The sequence below is a fragment of the Sinocyclocheilus rhinocerous genome, unplaced genomic scaffold (genome assembly GCF_001515625.1).
Source record: "Sinocyclocheilus rhinocerous isolate Xijiao unplaced genomic scaffold, SAMN03320098_v1.1 scaffold2141, whole genome shotgun sequence".
Classification (NCBI taxonomy): Eukaryota; Metazoa; Chordata; class Actinopteri; order Cypriniformes; family Cyprinidae; genus Sinocyclocheilus; species Sinocyclocheilus rhinocerous.
In genome coordinates, this window is record NW_015660509.1 from 60,156 (window position 1) to 80,975 (window position 20,820).

General features: G+C 36.1%; 1 protein-coding gene across 3 annotated transcripts in view; it reads left to right on the forward strand.

Moving 5' to 3' along the window:
- LOC107725262 (growth arrest-specific protein 7-like) overlaps positions 1-20,820 on the forward strand; it is a 60,826-nt gene that overhangs the window by 28,056 nt on the left and 11,950 nt on the right. For all 3 annotated transcript variants that reach the window (XM_016534472.1, XM_016534474.1, XM_016534473.1), the window contains 6 exons: positions 5,767-5,856; positions 9,019-9,131; positions 13,459-13,533; positions 14,063-14,141; positions 14,700-14,831; positions 20,131-20,254. In XM_016534472.1, coding sequence (XP_016389958.1) covers positions 5,767-5,856; positions 9,019-9,131; positions 13,459-13,533; positions 14,063-14,141; positions 14,700-14,831; positions 20,131-20,254 — 613 coding nt within the window. The remainder of the gene's footprint in view (positions 1-5,766; positions 5,857-9,018; positions 9,132-13,458; positions 13,534-14,062; positions 14,142-14,699; positions 14,832-20,130; positions 20,255-20,820) is intronic.

Sequence of the window (20,820 nt, forward strand, 5' to 3'; positions counted from 1 at the left end):
CTCGAACTGTTTCTGAGGGACGTGATGATTTATCAGTTGTTGACTTTGACACTGTAGCCAGTGCCTCTTCACCTACTGTTCCTGTTTCTAACAATTCACATGATCCTGTGGTTCACAGTGACTCCAACGATCACTATACTACCAGGTTTGGTAGGGTAATTCGACCTGTATGTAGACTAATTGAGTCAATGGTTCAACTTGAGACCTTACAGGAGTCTGGATCTCCTGTTATTCATGTTTAGGTCTGTGTATTGTCTTTAATGATACTAAGTGTTATTTCATGTATTCTCTCATGTTCTTTTTAAGCAAAAGGTCTGAGTTATTCAAAGTGTAATGGGCACTTTGTGTATGCCTACAACATGTGTAGAGGTTTGGCCAACTTCTTTCATATTTGTATCCTGTGGTTGGGTAGCTTTCAATGCTGATTGTCCTCACTGATTGTTTGGTGTGGACCACGTAATTCTTGTGACCGGTGTAGAGTTTTCCCCTGTTCTCATAATTTTGTGTAATTCTAGGGGGGTGAATGTAACCGGTATAGAAAGTATTATGTTCATATATGTGGAATTACACAAAAATTTTCAAATGTGTACCTGATATGCCTGTCTGTGTGTGTGCGCCTTCCCCTTTAAATTTCTGAATGCAATGTTGGTCTTAATTTCCTGTCTTTGCACCTCCTCTTCCCTTTCTGCACTGTCTCTGCATGGACGCAGACTACACCGGTTACAAATGCACCCGCTGTGTAGATGTCTGCCCCCTCTGGTGCCCCACAAGTAGAGTTGATGTTTGATTAGTGTGAGAATTCACTCAAAGCCCATGTTTGAAATAACTGCGGCCCTCAACCAAACCAGTTTACTGCAATATCAAGAGTATTAGCCCTCCCTGATGCAAAACCACTGCGGTGTACCAAATGGTGATTCAAGTTACAGTTTTGGTGAATGTGAACTGGCCTTACATTAGCGCAGAGCTGGATTTTTAAGGATGTGGAGGGAGATGTATTTCAGCGTGGACAGAGGGTCTAATAAGCTCCTGATAAGGGTGGATCACCTCGCTGAGGAGTTATAAGGAGAGAAGATGGGCCTGAATCTGATGAATGGGCTCATTTTGTGAAGTGAAAGTGAAAGTGACATGGTGACCCATACTTGGAATTTGTGCTCTGCATTTAACCCATCCAAAGTGCACACACACAGCAGTGAACACACACCCGGAGCAGTGGGCAGCCATTTATGCTGCGGCGCCCGGGGAGCAGTTGGGGGTTCGGTGCCTTGCTCAAGGGCACCTCAGTTGTGGTATTGAAGGTGGGAGAGAGCACTGTACATTCACTCCCCGCACCTACAATCCCTGCCGGTTCGAGACTCGAACCCGCAACCTATGAGTTACGAGTCCGACTCTCTAACCATTAGGCCACGACTTCCCCGGAGAGAGGGAATGTGAGTGGAGGATGAGAGTGAAGGATAAACAACAGGAGTGATAGATGTGGCGGCACTGTAAGGGAAAATCTGGCGGCCACGACAATCAGAGCGATCTTCCAGGCATGAAATGAACAAAGTGACGAGGCACGAATGAGTAAATCAGCTCAAACGCCATCAGATTAGGAAGCATCTGGGGTGAGTGGATAGGGTCTTATCACTGTGCACATGCAAGGGTCATCTATCCAATGTCTTGATCGTAATTGTGTTTTTTGTGTGTGTCTTTGTGGTCAGGTTTGTACAATTTGCATTATGCCGTCTTGTCCATTTGTGCAAATTATGTAGATGTAAATAATGCTGATGGAGTCGAGGAGTTAACATTCAGAGGTGCTTTGGTGAGATGAGATAGAACAGTCATAATTCATCATGGATTGCCCTGGTAGTTCTCAATACATTTTTGTAACAAGGTTCATAATAAGGAAGGAAGTGAACAAGGTTGGCGTTTGGAGACTCGTGGATGTTTATTTAATAACTCAAAACTCTAACAAAAGTAGCTCTTCCAGCGCGTTCACACACTACCAATGGCACAAATGCAGTTCCTCAGGTTTTCTCTCCCTGGCCGAGCGATGCCCACGAGTCTCCGTCTCTCTCTCTCCCTCCACGTTCTCCAGTCGGCCTTTAAACTGGTCTCTCCAGGCCAATTACTGCAATCAGACACAGGTGTTCATCATTTTGCACTTGACCTACTTACTCACCGCTCGTCTCCCGCCCCTCTCTCCCGCTGCAGACTTTGCTGAACCACGCAAAAATTAGAATACACACACACACGCATATACAGTATGTATATATATATATATATATATATTAATTTATATTTTTTATAATGTAAATTTTTTTTACTGTCACTTGATCAAATTAATTGCTAAATACGCTACTAAATAATTGCTAAAGACTTGCTAATTAATTTATAATATAACTTGCTAACTAATTAACTATAAATTTACTTTATATACATATATAAATTATTATTTTTTAAAAAATAAAATGCTTTTTTGTATTAAAAATGCATTTTATATATTTTTTTGTTTGCACAACAATATTGTAAATTAAAAAATAATAATCTGCATATTTGTGCAATGATATTGGCAAACTTAGGCTGCTATTAGCTATTTTTGCAATGACATTTAATGTTCAGCTCTAACATATTTTAAATACAACAAGGTGAATGATCAATGCACAAAGCATGTTTGTAGTAATAATGTAATTAATTAATGTAAAATTGTATACACATATCATTTCAATTACAATATGCCATTTATAAGGCACAAACAAGCTGAGTGATACTATCATAATTTACTTTATGTATTGAAATAATTTCTATATTAATTCCATGTTTACTGTAACAGTAATTATAGTGTGAACAATAAGTAAGGCTGCAACCACATATTAATACATGCATAAAACATGCATCCCTATGGTGGTGGTCCTCCAGTTTCTGTATGGTTACAACCCTGGTACTTTATGCTTAAGGTGGATTTCTTGAAAGTTCAGCAGTTACTTGATTAAATTAATAAAAATTATTTTAAAAATACAATAAAATTGTTCCGCCCCGACTGAGTTTGAGAAAAATGAATGACATTAGCATGTTAAATAGATGTCAAAGTTAATGAACTATCTTAATCATTAACATAATTTTGCAAAATATCTCGCTTACAAGAGGTTAAGACCAATTTGTTTACAGTGGTGTATTTGAGCATGAATAAGTGTGAGTGTGTGTGTGAAGCACTGAAGGGCTATGGCAGGGAGCACATCCTGTTTGGCAGTGGCAGGAAGGCGGTACAGATGGTGAGCATTACATAATTGCAGTGCTTACAGGCTAATTGGAGACGCCATGGACCCTAGAGTGTATACTCAAACACTTTATGAGCGCACACACTAACTGCAGTCTTGAGGTAGGAATGAATAGCAGTGCTGGGTCTGATTGTTTGGGAATCTCACTCTTAACAATGTTTGCTTGTTTCGGGGTTGTGAGCGAATCTCTGGCTGTGTTTTGAATGGAATAGTGTACAGCTTATGACATACCTGCATACTGTGCAGTAGGGTACAACCCTTGGGTAAAAGGCCCTTTCCATTGTATTTTCTCAAAAAAATACGAATTATAGAAGTGTTTAATGACAAAAGATTGATTTTGAAGTAAATTGATCGAACATATATTGATTTTTACAGTGTCAGATTTACAAATTATAGCAAATGAATATCTTTAAAACTCTCATATCTTTTAAGACAGAAACTTCTATGAAATTCAGTTTTGTTCAAGGTGATAGTTCAACAGTTTCTCAACAAACATCAGAAAAGTGAAAGGATTGTTGCTGTAAAAAACCCGCTTGTTGCAGGGGTTAAAATCCTTTTACGCCATGATGGGGCCTTTTATTTTAAGTGTGGACCTTTGCTTGACTGCTTTATTTGAAAAAGATTTTAAATCAGAACTGTCTTTGATTATTACATCTTACACAAATGATGTTGCTTCATCAATATTTATAAAAAAAATTTAATTTTGTTCTGATCATTATACATTTTATGACCAAAATGGGGCCTTTATCCCATTGTAGCCCTACCTTTGTGAAGAAGAAGTGTGCTTAATTGTATTGTAGTGTACTTCAGTTCTTAAAAGTATGTTTAAAAAACTGTACTTGCAGATAATATTATATTAATGAATGTGTTGACTAACATACCACAGCACATGTAAAGTACTTGATTATAATTTTAACTGTTATTTAATATTACAATTGAAGTTTAATATTTTAAATTCAACTTCATTACAAATGTGTGATTAAAAATCTATTTAAATACACGGCATACCAGTTTCAATAGAAATGACATTAAAGTTTGTTTTAGTTTACCATAAAAGCTTGCCGATTTATGTTTCTGCCGGTGGATGCCTACCCTCCCTAACACACAGGAAAAATGTGTAACAGATGCCTTGCGGATGCAAACGGGAAATAATGTGTGTGTGTGTGTGTGTGTATATGTGTGTGTTCTTATAATAAAGTTAACATTGGCTGCATATCATTTATCAGAGCTGTTGAAATTGAAGATTCACATCAAAGTCCATTCAGCATGCTTCTGTTTTCAAATAAAACCAAATAATACACATATGAGATGAAATCAACAAATGCACAAGTATATTGGATGAAGCCCATCTACATTAAGTATAGATGTTTACTCTAACGGTAGATAGAGATTTACAGAGGAAATAATCCAAATATCCTGCTCATTTTTTTTCTGACTTTGAAGCATACCGCCATATAAAACTCAATGAGATTGCCTAATATGAGCTACTGATAATGAAAACATATACGTTTTATCTGTACAGTCTTTTTATTTAATGATGAAAACATCTCAGAATCACAGACTTAGGAAATGAACTAAGGTCAATGTCATAGCAACAAGTCTGATTCAATGCTTGTATTTTTCAAGACTACTGGCTGATTTTGGGAACGAATGAAACTCCATTAACTAGCCACCCTAATGAGGCATTTGTGTGTATGACGACCCGCCATGACACAATGAGAGATCCACCAATCAGAGAGATTCCTGAACCTTAAGTGATTTTTATTTTTTTATTTGTTAACATTAATGGAGAATATCTTATGCTCACGCATTTGACAGTACACTTTAACCACATTCCAAAGACAACAGAAGCAATTATGAAATTAAAATGCACTCAGCTAATTTCATTTAATATGCATTTAAACTGTAATACTTTTTACTTAATTGCAGTTAACATGCTGTTAAGTGTCTGAAAATATTACATTTAGTTCACACTTAAGCGTATTCTTTTAAAGTATATTATTTCTGTAGTAAGTATATAAGTATGCTAAATTGTACTTATTTTTTACAAGGGTATGTGCTTACAGTTTTAAAAGAAATGTGTAAAACTGTAGATTGCATTAATGAGCATTCATTCTTCACATGTACATGTACATTTACAATATTTTTTGCAGTGTGCTCTGTTAAATGTACCTGTATAGAGAAAACTTGCATACTATGCACACTAAACATAGTGCATGTTATCTTTACTATTATTTTTTTTTAAATAGTAGGCTTTTAAAAATAGTTTGCCATTCTAAACATACCCTCTCTCTGTTCCTCCATCACCCTGTCCATCCTCAGGCTGTTATAGGTTACAGTCAATATGACCAGTCTTTGTCTTTTACATCGTGACCTTTCATTTGTCTCCCCTCTGAGACTAACACAAGCCATCTCTGTCTCACTCCTCTGAAAATAAAACCAACCTGACAAAACAGCGTTCACGCACACACACTGTGAACTGACCTTCCTCTGTTTTATCTCACCTCAGATCAACTGCGTCACCTTCCCTGTGCCCGCGTCTGCGCTGGAGCAGCAGCTTCTCAAGCCCAATGAATGGAGCTACTGTGACTATTTCTGGGTGAGAGACAGAAAGAGAGAAAGAGGACCCTACCTGGTGGACCGCAGTGGCTGAGTACTGATACTATACTATAAGGAGTAGTATCGAAATGGGCCCATCTAATATCATTAGAAGGACAGAAAACTACGGTGGCCGAGAAGTGCAAAGCAAATCACAATTCTGAAAACAAAATAACAAATTACAAACGCAAATGCAAGTCTAAAAAACAAAATAGCAATTCAGAAAGCACAACAACAATTCAGAAAACATTATAACAAGTCAGAAAACACAATGACAAATCAGACAAACCTTGTTATAATGTTTTCTGAATTGTTATTTTGTTTTTTAGACTTGCATTTGCGTTTGTAATTTGTTATTTTGTTTTCAGAATTGTGATTTGCTTTGCACTTCTCGGCCACCGTAGAAAACAGCTCATTGTGAAAAACTTTGACAAACTTAGGATAGTGAATAAAACTGGACAATTGGCTTGGAAACAGCAACATGCATGGTTTAAATAGCAATGTAAAAACGACAATCTCATCTGATGACTGACAGACAGAAGTGATGTGAGGTAAAGAGATACAGACGTCTACTAAAGAAACCAAAATCATTTGCCCACACGTTGAAATTAAAGCTCCCAAAATGTTTTATTTACGTTTCAACCCGAGGAAGACTGAAATGTTTTCTTTTTTTATTTCAGTATGCAGACATATTTCTTTGTTTTTGTTTTGACATGGTTATGACAGATGGCATTTCACAGCAAGGCTATGAATCATTTACTTAATCAGATTTTGTATATTTTTCATATTTTTTTGTTTTGTTACATATAGGCTAAACAAGATGAATTTATTTGAGTAATATATTCTGTTTTTTCTTACCCTGTTTTTTATTTTATTTTATTATTTTAAGGATAAACCTAGCACAATTTAGATTTATTTATTTTGTTTAATTTGATTTTATTTCTTGTAGATTATTAATTAAGTTTTTTTTTACATTGTGACTAACATGATGCTGTTTTAAGCTGTTAATATGATCAAAACTAGCATCACTATATTGTTTATACTCATAAGATTGAGATGTCAAGGAGAAATGTGCTCTTTTTAATATCAAAACATCCTCACACAAGAAAAATTTAATTGAGACTAGAAATTGTGTAAGATAACTAGCATCACTCTGTTGGTGCTTATACTTACTGAATGAGATACATTAGAGATTTTGAGGAGAGATGTACTTGTGTTTTTCAAAGTCATCAGACTTTTCAAGTGCCGGACGATAAAACATGAAAAACAATCCCACAAACTTGCAATGATGGAGGGACCTGAGCCTAATAGCCTGGGCTAATAAACAACCACCAGAACAACTGCTCAGCAACATATGACTATTTAAGATTTATGACCGGTATATTTCCTCAAATCATCACCACTGACAGGTTTAAGAAAAATGTAATTTGAGCCCCATGCACAGACAGATGAGACAAAGACGTTAGGATGAGACAAAGAATGTGAAAATGAGATCCAGAAGGACATTTACAGTTAATCTGAGGCAGTCAGTGTGCATTCACTAGCAGAATCAGTGTTAGTTTAGTATCATTGAAATACTATTATTGTTTTTTTATGAATATTTTGAACTAGTTATTATTTTGATATTATTCATTTTAAATTTAATGAATGTTTTATTAGTTTTGTTGTGTTTTTGTCAGTATTATGATGATTTTTTTTATATGTCTACAGTTTTTAATTTTTATTTCAGTTTTAGTTTTAGTTTTCAGTACATCAAATTAAACTAAATAAAAATGAGAAAGGTTATCTTGGAAACCAGCTAAAATAAAGTAAGTCTAAGTTTTTTTATATTTCATTTTGTTTCAGTTAACCTTTCTTTCAAGTAACAAAAATGTTTTTCATAGTTTTTATTTGTTATTACTTTAACTAAAATTAATTTTAATTTTAGTGAAATAATTCACCCAAAAGTGAAAATTTGCTGAAAATGTGCTCACCCTCAGGCAATCCAAGATGTACTTTGCTTCTTCTTAGGAGCAGATGTAGAGAAATTTAGCATCACATCACTTGCTCACCAGTGGATCCCCTGCAGTGAACGGGTGCCGTCAGAATGAGAGTCCAAACAGCTGATAAAAACATCACAATAATCCACAAGCAATCCACACCACTCCAGTCCATCAATTAATGCCTTGTGATCCATCATTAAGACGTTTTTAACTTCAATCCATTGTTTCTTGCTTCTGGAGTCCTCTATCCATAATTTTGCCTTCTCCAGTGAAAAAGTCATCCTGTCTGAATCAGGAGAAAAATATGCACAGATCAAGCACCATTTACAAGTGAAAACAAACAGTTCTAAACAAATATGTTGGTGATTTTGATGTGAGAGGTCAACAGGGGATGGACTTTTGCACTGGAGGAAGCGTTATGGAAGTTAAAACTGATGTCTTAATGATGGATTTGTTTCTTATAAGCATGCAGCTTTTCACTTCATTGATGGACTGTTGTGTGGATTACTAGTGGATTATTGTGATGTTTTTATCAGCTGTTTGGACTCTCATTCTGACGGCACCCATTCACTGCAGAGGATCCATTGGTGAGCAAGTGATGGAATGCTAAACTTCTCCAAATCTGTTCTGATGAAGAAACAAACTCATCTTAATCTTTGATGGCCTGAGGGTGAGTATATTATCAGCAAATTTTCACTTTTATGATGCATGCACACAAGCAAATGATAAACAGGAGTATTTTGTTGGGAAGATTCTTCCTGGCTGTTTCTCAAGCCAAGCGTGAAAAGGTTATGACACTTCTGTCATGTGTGGGATGGCACGTCAGTGGCCGTCACAACAGCAGACTCTTAAACCTCCACACACACACACACACGGAAAAGCATATTTCATTAACATGCTGCATACATACACTGCATCAGGAGCCCTCACATTACATTAGTCATTCCCTCAACAACCTATACACACCCTTCACTGAAACGCACACTCACAGTTACACCCGCAAGGATGTACACCTCCTCCCACACGCTCTGATTCATGCAAACCCACGCTGTGACTCATGCACACATGTGGCCGCTCTCACACACATCTGATCGTGCTAACGTGTTGTTGACAGTCTGGTGCTGATGAAGTGGTAGCATGCATGACGCCGCGTGTGTGTAACATCTCTCTGTCCTCTGCAGGCTGATAAGAGGGACCCTCAGGGGGCCACGGTGTCAGGGTTCGAGGTGCTGCTGCAGAAACAACTGAAGGGGAAGCAGATGCAGAAAGAGATGGCAGAGTTCATCAGAGAAAGGTGGGCAAGTCTCTCTCTCATAATGACATGATTCTTACATAACACCTCACTCTCTGTTGCCTTTTTGAGTGTTATGTTTTATTTTTCACACTGAAAACAATTTTATTCTTCATCAGTTTTTTTCCAGTTAAAATATCTAAATATTCTTAAAACATAAACTCACAAATATAAAAAAATTTGTAAAGTGATATGAACACACCTTTTCTTCTTACACTAACAACATTAAGAAAACTGATTATTATTATTATTATTATTATTATTATTATTATCCGTTTAGGCTCTTAAATGAATAGTTCGCCCCAAAATGAAAATTCTGTCATCATGTTGTTCCAAAGTCTTTCATTCATCTTCGAAACGCAAATGATTATATTTTTAATATTCTCTAATCTTTTGTCCATCTATTGAAAGTCTATGCAATCAACATTTTCAAGCTTCAAAAAGTTCATAAAGAGATCTTAAAAATATTCCATATGAATTGAGTGGTCAAATCCAAGTCTTCTGGAGAAATACTATCGCTTGATATGATGAACAGATTTAATTTAAGCTTTTATCCACATACAAAAATTTATCAACGCACATACATAGAGCACATCAAATATGGTAAATGTAAGTTCAAATGTGCTTGTGTCATGCATAAGAATCAATGAGGTAGTTTTCACGTCACACATGCACGTTTGAGCTTATGTGCTTTATTGGTGCATTCAAATCATGTCAGAAAGATTGTAGTTACAAATTGAATGCACATGAACGTCACCACAAAGTTGTAATTACAAGTGGAAAACGTAACTTAACGAGTGGGAATTTTTCTGTGCTAAGGGTGTGTCATTGAGAAAACATGTTGAATGCATAGATGCAGCATCTGTATTAATGGTAAATTTGTTGAAATTAATGGATTGTTGTTTCCATTTTCAATAAAACTATATAAGTTCCATGTACAAAATATCATAGTATTCTACAACAATGATAGCATATACAGTGTAATGATTCTGGTTACAGAACCTTCATAAATTCATTACAAAAGCAAAAACACCACAGATGCACATTCTTTGTTTTGTCATTTTGTAGAATAGTGTTACAAAAATCTTGCTGAATTTTTTGTAGAAATGGTACATTGTCATCTTACACTGACTGAAGTGATTGGAATGCCCCTGACATTGTAATTACAACTTCCTAGCTTGATCAATGTTTACATGTGAATAAATGCCTGCAAGTTTACTTTTTCTTACCCCAAGATTTATTTTCACTTTTATTTACGCCAGAAACAAGAAGAGACGTATGCAATAAGAAAAACAATTATTTGTCAATGGATTAGGAAAAAAAATAATTAGAAATGTTCTAAAAACAAGCCTAAATATGTTATGCAATTTTGCTGCTCATGTAAACTTGTATCTTGTATCAAATACTTTTGATTTTTAACTTTATTTGTATCAAAATTTTTTTTTTTTTTTACATATTAGGGCAAGCATTTGTGAAGGATTTTGTCAGACTCAGTGTCAGAATCAAACTAAACTCACAGGGATTGATCAAACCAATGTTTCGGCTTCCATCTGAAAGGATAGGAATGGATAAGAATCACAGGAACAGATAAACATTACAAAATGTTCAGTGATGGTATCAGATGCTAATATAAGGGTGCTTTCACACCTGGCTCGTTGTTTCGGAACCTGGCGTGTTTCCCCCCTTAGCTCGGTTCGTTTGGGCATATGTGAACACGGCAATCGCGCCCGGATCCGCGCCAAAACAATCGTCCGAGATCGCCTGAACGAGGTGGTCTCAGCTCGATTGAAAACTAACTCTGGAGCGGTTGGAGCGGTTTCCAACTTCAGAAAAGGAAAATAAGGGACAATCGTGGTTTTTCATAGAAAAATAAGGGACAGAATAAGGGATACACACACAGGCCTATTATATATATATATATACATATATATACACACACACACACACACACACACACAGGTATATCTTTTAGATTTGTAATGTTTTTAAATGGAGTCTCTTATGCTCATCAATGCTGTATTTATTTGATCAAAAATACAGAAAAAAACTATTGCAATTTCTAATATTGGTTTCCTATCTTATTATACTTTAAAATATAATTTATTTCTGTGACACAGCACTGAATTTTCAGCATCATTGAAAATTGATCAGTGTCACATGATCCTTTTATAAATAATTCTTATTCTGATTTATTGTCAGTGTTGAAACTGTTGTGCTGCTTAATATTTTTTTGGAACCTGTGTTCCATAAATAACATAAAAAGTTAAAAAGAACAGAATTTATTCAAAATAGAAATCTTTTCTAACAATATCACTTTTTATCCATTTAACACATCCTTGCTGCACACAGCACTGATTGCACACAGCACTGATTGCACACAGCACTGATTGCACACAGCTGTTTCATATCACTCACTCACTATTTAACACTCATTCTCACTCCTTTCTAACTGCCGAGTATTGTTTAGCGTTTATCGTTTTGATAGCTACACTATGGAGCCTGTTTAGTCGCCTTAGCTTAGTCTGCCTCATCTGTTTTCTTGGTTTCTGAACTTTGCCTGTTTTCCTGGATTTATCCCTCTAGTCTCGCCCTTGTGATTCTGTTCGCCGATTGTGTGTGTGTGTGTGCTTTATATTTATACATATGTGTATTTATTCACATCTTATTTTTATTATCTGTGTGTTGTTGTTGTCTCTGTGTACTGGAAGCTTGTGACACTAAAACAAATTCCTTGTATGTGCAAACATGCTTGACAATAAAGCTCTTTCTGTCTTCTGATATGCGTGTGTGTAATAGGCTATACAGTAGGCCTACTTCAGTATATGAAAATGCATATTTTTCAATTAAAGAGAACTTATCACGTGCTCCGACACGCAGAAGCGGTGTCTGATTCAAGAACGAACTGATTCTTTTCAATGAACCCGTTAAATCGGTTCGCAAATCGCACCAAACGATTCATTCACGAATTGGAATGATCCGATTGCAGCTGTTTCTCTGGTCGACAACTCACTGACTCAAATGATCCGTTTATTGCGAGTCTCCAGTGAGCTGAATTCACAAGTAAGAACCGGGAGATCTTGTGAGCGCGCGCGCGTCTGATGCTGTTAAAAGTAAGTTACTAATGTCAAATTTTAGGATTAATTATTGTAACTGAAAATCATATTTAGGTTTAACATCAGAGTCTCTATGTTTTAGGTAAAAAAAATTTAAAATAACACAGATTAAATAAAATAACTCATGCACAATCATCTTCCCCGCTGCTGTAACGTTAGCAGTTTTACTAAAATGCTATGCATTTAGCCCTATGTGACGTCAGTTTTTATATTGTTTGTCAGCGCACATAGCCTAAGTGTTACTATGCATCTGGATCAACTAGCCGAGTAGACTATTATAAATGTTTATTCATAACCATGCTGAAAATAAGTCAATAATGTTAGCTGATGCTAACTGTCTAGCTAACGAGCTTGCTGGTGCTAAATTGAAGTAATAATAAAAATAAAAAAAGTCAAAATATTTTTATTCAACCACCTAGATAGATTACATCTAAGGGAAAAAGAAAGGATGTGATGTTCAGAACATGGTAACTACAGTAATTATCAAAGTGGGAAGTGATGCCCTCTGGGGGCATTTGGCCAGGGGTGTTTTTACACAGACAAGGTTTGAAAAGAAAAAAAATCATTATAAAAATCTTATTATATTTTCCTTATTATATTCATTATTTCCTTATTGGTTATTTTGGGGAAATCCCAGGTATTTTGAGCAGTAGGATTATATAAAAATATATGCTAATATAAAATTAAATTATAAAAGCCTATATAAAACTGCAAAATAAACATTCATCTATCGGTACTTTTTACTTAAGTACATAAAAAATCAAGTACTTTTGTATTATATGCTAATATAAAATTAAATTATAAAAGTATAGCCTATTTAAAACCGCAAAATAAACATTAATCTATCTGTACTTTTTACTTAAGTACATAAAAAATCAAGTACTTTTGTACTTTCACTCGAGTAAAATTTAAAACTGAGTACTTTTACTTTGGAGTAATATTTTATTTTACGGATCTGTACTTTTACAGTACAGTACTTGAGTACTGATTTGTATACTTCGTCCACCACTGGAAAGCACCAACATACAGTAATAGATGCTGAAAGACAGCTATATTAAAAAACACAGGGTATTACCAAAAAAGAAAAACAATCATGTCTTACTTGTAAGTTTATTGGCATGGTGTACATGTAGTTCTGCCAGTAGTACTATATGAGATGATGCCACACAATTTTTTTTTTATCTCTTTCTTTTCTTGATGAATGCCTGATGTTTCAGGATAAAAATCGAAGAGGAATATGCCAAGAACCTTTCCAAACTCTCCATGTTCCCGATGGCAGCACAAGAGGAAGGGTATGTTACAAAGATGATTTTTTAAAGCAGTATTAAAGGAGTTTGTATACTGGACGCCTGTTAGCTGCTTTTCCTTCACTATTTTTTAAGTCTAACTAAAAATTGGAATTAAAAGATTTTTGAGCATTGAGCTATATAAAGATCAAGTTGAGAAGATGTAAATGTACTAAAATGTTGACTGGGGGTTTAAAAATAAATGAACACATAATTAAAAAGGCCTTATACATGCTTAATTGTATTGAATATGCACTTTTGGTGTACTGCAAATCTTAAAAGTATATATTTAAAAACATGTACTTGTAGATAATATGTTATTAATGAAATAAAAGGCCACATTAGTGCACTTAAACAGAGACACTTTCATGACTGTTTTTTTTAACATGCACTTTTAAAAAGTACACTGTGTAATAATGTCAAATTAAACATTTTATTTTAACGTACATTATAATTTTTAATCTTTTGTTATACTTTAAAGAAGTACATTATTTTTTAGCTTTAACCATCCTTCCTGGGTTCTGGTTTGATTTAGGACTCTTGGAGAAGCTTGGGCCCAACTTAAGAAGAGTCTAGCTGATGAAGCTGAGGTCCATCTCAAGTTCTCCTCAAAGGTGGGCAGTTCTCAGTTTTCTGTAATGATATTTCTCAATAGAGGTGATATAAGATCCAGCTGAGAAACTGGCGGTTCAAGCTCATGCATTGTCAGGGAAGATGAAGTATCTGGCCTTTATTTATTTTCTGTGCTGTACTGAATAGCTTCCCCTCAGAGATGTTATTAGCTGCCTGTATGTAATGAGCTACACAGCTTTCTTCAGTCTGCTGTGATTTGTCTATTTCCACCGCTGTGCTTTCCCGTGTTCACACTAGCGTGCTCCATTTAGCGCCAGTGTGGGTGATTAATTGCAGAAAGATGGAGGTGATTCTGCAGTTTTATTCCCTCAGATCACGTATGATTAACGGAGACAGCAAAACAAAAAAACCTTTCTTTTAAAGAACATCATCACCATTACTAAAGCAAAAACTCGATCCAAATATGTATGCACTGAAAAGCAGTAAGAGTCGTCTCAGAGAACCCACACACCTCACAAGTTCATTTCAGATGTTGTTCAGTGTTCATGCCCAGATATGCCATGGAGCTGTGTAACTGATGCAGAAGATTTTGTCTCCAGCTCCAGAGTGAAGTCGAGAAGCCTTTACTGACCTTCAGAGGAGACAACTTTAAAAAAGACATGAAGAAATACGACCACCACATCGCTGACCTGAGGAAGCAGCTGGTCAGCCGTTATGCTGCTGTGGAGAAGGTACAAACTTAGTGAATGTTTTGTTTAAACTCTTGTGAAAAATAAGTGTGCTTCATTGTACTTAAATCTTAGAACTATATAAAAAAAATTTTTACTTGCATATAATATTAATTAAATAAAAGGCCACTTAAGTGTAGAGCTGAAGCTATCGAATATTTTAGTAATCGAGTATTCTACAGAAAATTCCATCGATTAATCGGATAAGAAGAACTTTTTCTTTATTAAAGAGCAATACTAAATATACAAGAGAAAATAAGACGGGTCTCTTAAAATGAACAAGTAATTTGAAACAAGTAATTGTTTCCTTTTTAGAAAAATGAACATTTTTATTGCTGAAATTGCATGTATTAATAACTGTGAAAACTAAACCCATTTAGTGCATTTAATTGCCATATTACATTCAAAATGCAAATACAAATATATAAGGATATAAAAATCAATTTCAAATTACTTTAAAAAAGGTAAACAGTACAACCAAAAACTAAGACATAAATCAGAATAATAGTAATAAAAAAATAATAACAAAACCTAAACATTGTGCAACTTAACGTTCAAGTTTCAGCCTAACTACAGCTCAGGCATGACATAAGCCTTTAAGCCTGTGTTATACTTTCCGAGTCCGCTAGGGTCCGCTATGGTATGCGTGACCCTCTTAAATGTCTCTCTGCATACTGGTGTGTGTGTAATCCTTTAAAGGAGTAGTTCACTTCCAGAATGAAAATGCTGTCATAATTTACTCACCCTCTACTTGTTCCAAACGAGTTTCTTTCTTCTGTTGAACACAAAAGAAGATATTTTGAAAAATGTTAATATCCAAACAGTTGATGGGCACTATTGACTTCCATAGTAGGAAAAAATAAATACTATGGAAGTCAATGGTGCCCATCAACTGTTCGGATGCTAACATTTTTCAAAATGTCTTTTTTTGTGTTCAACTCATACAGTTTTGGAACAAGTGGAGGGTGAGTAAATGATGACAGCATTTTCATTCTGAAAGTGAACTACTCCTTTAAAGGAGCATGTGGTTGCAAACACAGTGCTCTGTATGTAGTTACAGTAAATGGTAGGGATGCACCGAAATGAAAATTCTGGGCTGAAACCGAGAATTCTGGATGTGCTTGGTCGAAAACCGAAACCGAAAATGCTTTGTAATAATTATTTATTTTATTAAATAATATAAAGTAAGCTCGAGATTTCAGCTATAACTGCAACGGGCGCATGTGTAGTAAACCCAGATGACATACTTATGACGCTGCCATGAGTCCCAGCAGCCTCTGACATTACTTCAAGTGATCAGAGCTGCCCAGTCTGAAATGGTGCAGGGAAGACAAAATGGCCGCCGAGCGCTCCCGAAGACTGTGAATGGCTATACGACCTAGTTGAACACCACTTCGTAGGGGCGTAAACAACTGACGTAATAGTCCAGCGAAATCTGGAAGGCTGATAAGACGCACGCCTGGGCATCAGGTGACTCCTCGCCTTCGTGCGCTTTTCCGCACAGTCGCATCAGGTGACCCCTTGCTGCTTTATTGCTGGTGAGTGGGTAAGCGACTGAAGCGCTTGTCGCCGCACTGAAGCGGAGGCTCCATATTGCCCTGAATGAGTGAGAGAGCGGAGTCCTCTACACACGGCAGCCGCTGATGTGGAGCTGGTATCATGTGAATGAGAGAGCAGTGTCTTCCAAACACGGCAGCCGCTGATGAGGGGCTGGTATCGTGTGAACGAGTGAGGAGCCAGTCGCCGCTCCCAGGCGGGGAGCTGCACACTTTTTAGACAGTGGGTCGTGCGGCATCTGCGGCGACATGAGAACCCTTCGCTCCAGTATCTGCACTCGGCTGTCCGCTCCGCCATGGAAGGGGGACGTGAGAAGCCGGGCTGGTGTTCTGCAGGTTCGATGGGTGAGAGGAATGCGGACATTTTGTCGGCATGAACTCATCACCAGAGTCCTTATGGTCCACCACTGATAGAGGGCAGACGGACTCATCTGGCATCTGAAGAAAAATGTCATACTCACCTGAACGCTGCAGAGGAGCGGCAATCCAGGCACCGCCCTCTGATGAGCGAACCTTAAGTGAGCTGTAATAGTTTATAAGCCATATTCTTAGGTTATTCAGCAAAGTGAAGGAGAAGATTCTGACCTTTTATACTGCCTCTCGAGCGCGTCAGTATTTGCATGCGATTTGCATACTTCGCGACAATTGGCCAGTCATTTGGACTGGCGTGAGCCAATAGGACTTCAGGAAAGGTTGGAAGGGAAGGAGTTCCCATAACGGAGAAATGTCTCCGTGATGTCTCGTGAAAGCTTGAGAGGGAACGCGTGTTTCTGCCATTCATTCATTCATAGAGATATGATCACGTAATATGAGTTAATGCTCATCAAATCACGTAAATCAGTGGGTAATGAATAGAAATTATGATTTTGTTTAAAGAAATATCAAGTAAACATGTATAAAAATATAAAAACCCTGGCAAAGCTATTATTATCAGCGCATGTGAGCTGAGCACAGCGGGGAGCAGATCAGTGAACGAGATTTTACCAGCATTGCCCAGTACTGCAAACAGGAACAAGTATACTACATAAAAATTTCTTGTCCGCGCTATTTGAGCGGACATAGCTTTTCCGGTGAGCATGAGCGGTAAATGAGCAGAATGCACATCGACAGAGCGGAATATTGAACGGAACTTCACACGGCGCAGTGATGACGGCTGGAGGAGAGTGAAACCTGAACACTGCTGGGCGGCGCGGCGCGGCATATATTTTCGGCGGCCGAAAATTCAGTGCATCCCTAGTAAATGGACTAAATGATTCCCCGAAGCACATAATTTGCCTCGATGATTTTTTGTATTCGAGTTACTCAAGGAATCGTTTCAGCCCTACTTAAGTGTTCTGTACATAAAGAGAGCACGCTATCATGACTGTTTCTTAACACACTTAAGTACACTTTTAAAAAGTGCACTTTGTAATAATGTCAAATTAAAAGTTTTAATTTAAAATGCATTTTAAATCATTATGTTATAATACATTTTTATCATGCTTTAAAGAAGTACACGTATTCTGATACATTGGCTAAAGCACTTGGTTATAAATTTAACTGTATTGTGTTATTTGATATTACATTTAAAGTTAATATATTTTAAATATACTAATTGCAACTTCTTTTGAAACTTTTTGAAATCTTTGAAATCTTTTACAAATATATTTAAATTGATGAAACACTTTTCAATAGAAATGACATTAAAGCAAATTTAAATTTACTATAAAATTTAAATGCTTGTCAGTATTTTCATCAGTAGATTTTAACCATATTTCACAGAGAAGTAATTGTGAAATTTTATATAAAGATAATGTAAGTCCTAACAAGGTGGGTCAAAAACACTCTTACGTTCAACTAATTGCATTTACTATAAATGTAAACTATAATACATTTTCTTTTAATTGCAATAATTACGTGTCAGAAAACATTACATTCAGTTTGCACTTCAGTATATTCTGTTAAAAGTACATTATTTCCGTAATAAGTGCACTTTTTGAAATTATGCTAAAGTTTACTTCTTTTTCACAAGGGAACTTTGAGTGCATACTGATTTTGTCAAGCATATTCAATTAAACTTTCTTTCTTTGGTATAAAGGGCTCTAAAATGTTTCCCAGAAGACATTGTGTTGACATGTCTGTTTGAACTTTTGCATGGCAGATGGCTGGATGAGAAATGAGAACACATCAGAATGATGCCTTGAGTGATTCACTTGTGTTCATGGACCCCAGGCCACATATCTATCATTCATTTCCAATGAGAAGTGACCATTTCCGGCAACATTAGCAACAGTGACCATAGGCAATGCAGTGTTTCCCCTAGGTTTACGGCTTGTTTTTTTTTTTCTGGACTCCTTTTTAATGGTTAAATAAAATTGTATTAATCAAAATGCATGTCTAATTAATTAAAATCATGCAACAAAAACAATTTAACATCAATTTATAAAAAATTTAACAAAAATTACATGTTTAGGGCCCTAGGAAATGTTTTATTTTTTCCAACCATATGTTTTATTGTTACCAAATTCTGTTTTAGCATGTCTAATTATTTGAAAGCATAAAAACAAGTTTAATTTATTCTTACAATAGCCTTATGATTTTTTGCTCAGAAATTCTGTGTTGTGTATTTACATTTTTTTTAAAGGCATAAAACATTCATTTAATCTATCTTTTAAGTAATAAAAATTAAACAAATTTTTTTTTTTGGAAAATAAAGGTAATTTAATATTACAATTAAAACATTGAAGAAATATTGTATGATTATTCCTTAAAAATAAGGTTTTAATAATTTTAGTAGTAGTAGTAGCAGCCTATTACGTACATTCTACTGAACAACAGTAATATATTTCTGCCGCAATGCCTTCAAGTTAAACTCATGTATTTATGTATAAATGTATTTATTTAGTGAGACGGCAGACCACCGCAAGCTTCACGCGCGCTTCAGTACAAGTAACTGTTAGTAAACAAAACCGCGCGTCTGCGCCATTCATTAACACAGAGACACGCAGAATTCATATTTAAATAGTCGTTTTGTGACTTAATATTTACAAATACTAGTGGGAGTGGGAGTGTGCTCACTTGTGTGTGTGTGCGCGCGGGTCGGGGCGGAACTCCGCTGTGCGTGATACAGAGAGCCATAACGTAGAGACCGAAATGACATGCCCTCGTGTAAATAAGATAAATAACATAAGGCTATTTAGTTAGTTTAATAAAAGAACAAGGTATAGACCCGTTCTATCAGAAAGGTAACTTTAAATGACTTCTGTTGTGATCTGGCGCTATAGAGAAAATATATTTAAATAAAATGAACTTGACCTTCAAGGGGGCCGCCCCCCTAAAATAATGGCAGGGGAAACACTGCAATGCATCGAAGTTGAGCACAGTTTAACTGCCTGGCAATGCAGCATTATCAATGGGATTGCAGACAGTGAAGCTCATATGATTCATTGCTTTATGTGATTGTATACAGCATAGTGGGAACATCTATTAACAACAGTAGTTGCTCCAGCTTTTACTTGGTAGAAAATAGAAAATTACAAATTCACACAAATCTGGGTTTTAAACTGTCTCAATTTAGGGTTTGAAAAAAATGCAAATCATATAGAAAATGAAATGAAAATCTCTCAAGTTTTGGTTTGACCTTTTGAAGTTGATGGTCAACATTGTTTTCTGAAGGTTAGGCACCTAAAAAATTGTTATGGATATTTTGTACCCTATTTAATCTAAAGATCAGTCTTTACATTGCTTGTTTTTGTTGTGTTTTGCAGGCACGGAAGGCTCTAGCAGACAGACAGAAGGATCTTGAGGTGAAAACACAGCAGCTTGAGATCAAATTGAGCAACAAAACAGAGGAGGATATTAAAAAAGCCAGACGGAAATCCACACAAGCAGGTCAGAGCATCAGTACAAAGCAGTCCATTAAGCCTGAGCTAGTATGGTCTTACTACACTAAACCTGAGGACACTTTCCTTTCATCCAAGATGTTACTAAACCCATTGTGTTTTGAAATTAATAGGAGTTACAATGTTAGTTCAAGTTTGCAGGGGTGATATTTTGGCTCTATAGTCCAAAAAATATGACGATTTATTAAAGGAACATATCTGAGAACTACAGTGGATGGGAAGGGTTTCAAGGAATAATTACTTAAATTTCAGTCTGGCCCTCACACAAAGCAATTGTATGGCTTCAGAGGACTTCAAATATAGCACATTTGGAGCCTGACAACCTGTAGTTGCAAAAATGTTTCATTTAATGGAAAAGAGCAGCTTGGTCATTCTGCTAAACATCTACTTTTGTTTTCTGCGGAAGTCGTATGGGTTTGAAATGACACGAGAGTAGGTTTTGACAGAATATTCATTATGTTCACTCTTCCTTTAGCCCCACTAGTTTGTGTATGTGTTTTATGGTTTGTAGCATATTTGATAGATGACAGATCAGGCTTTTATGGTTCATATAGT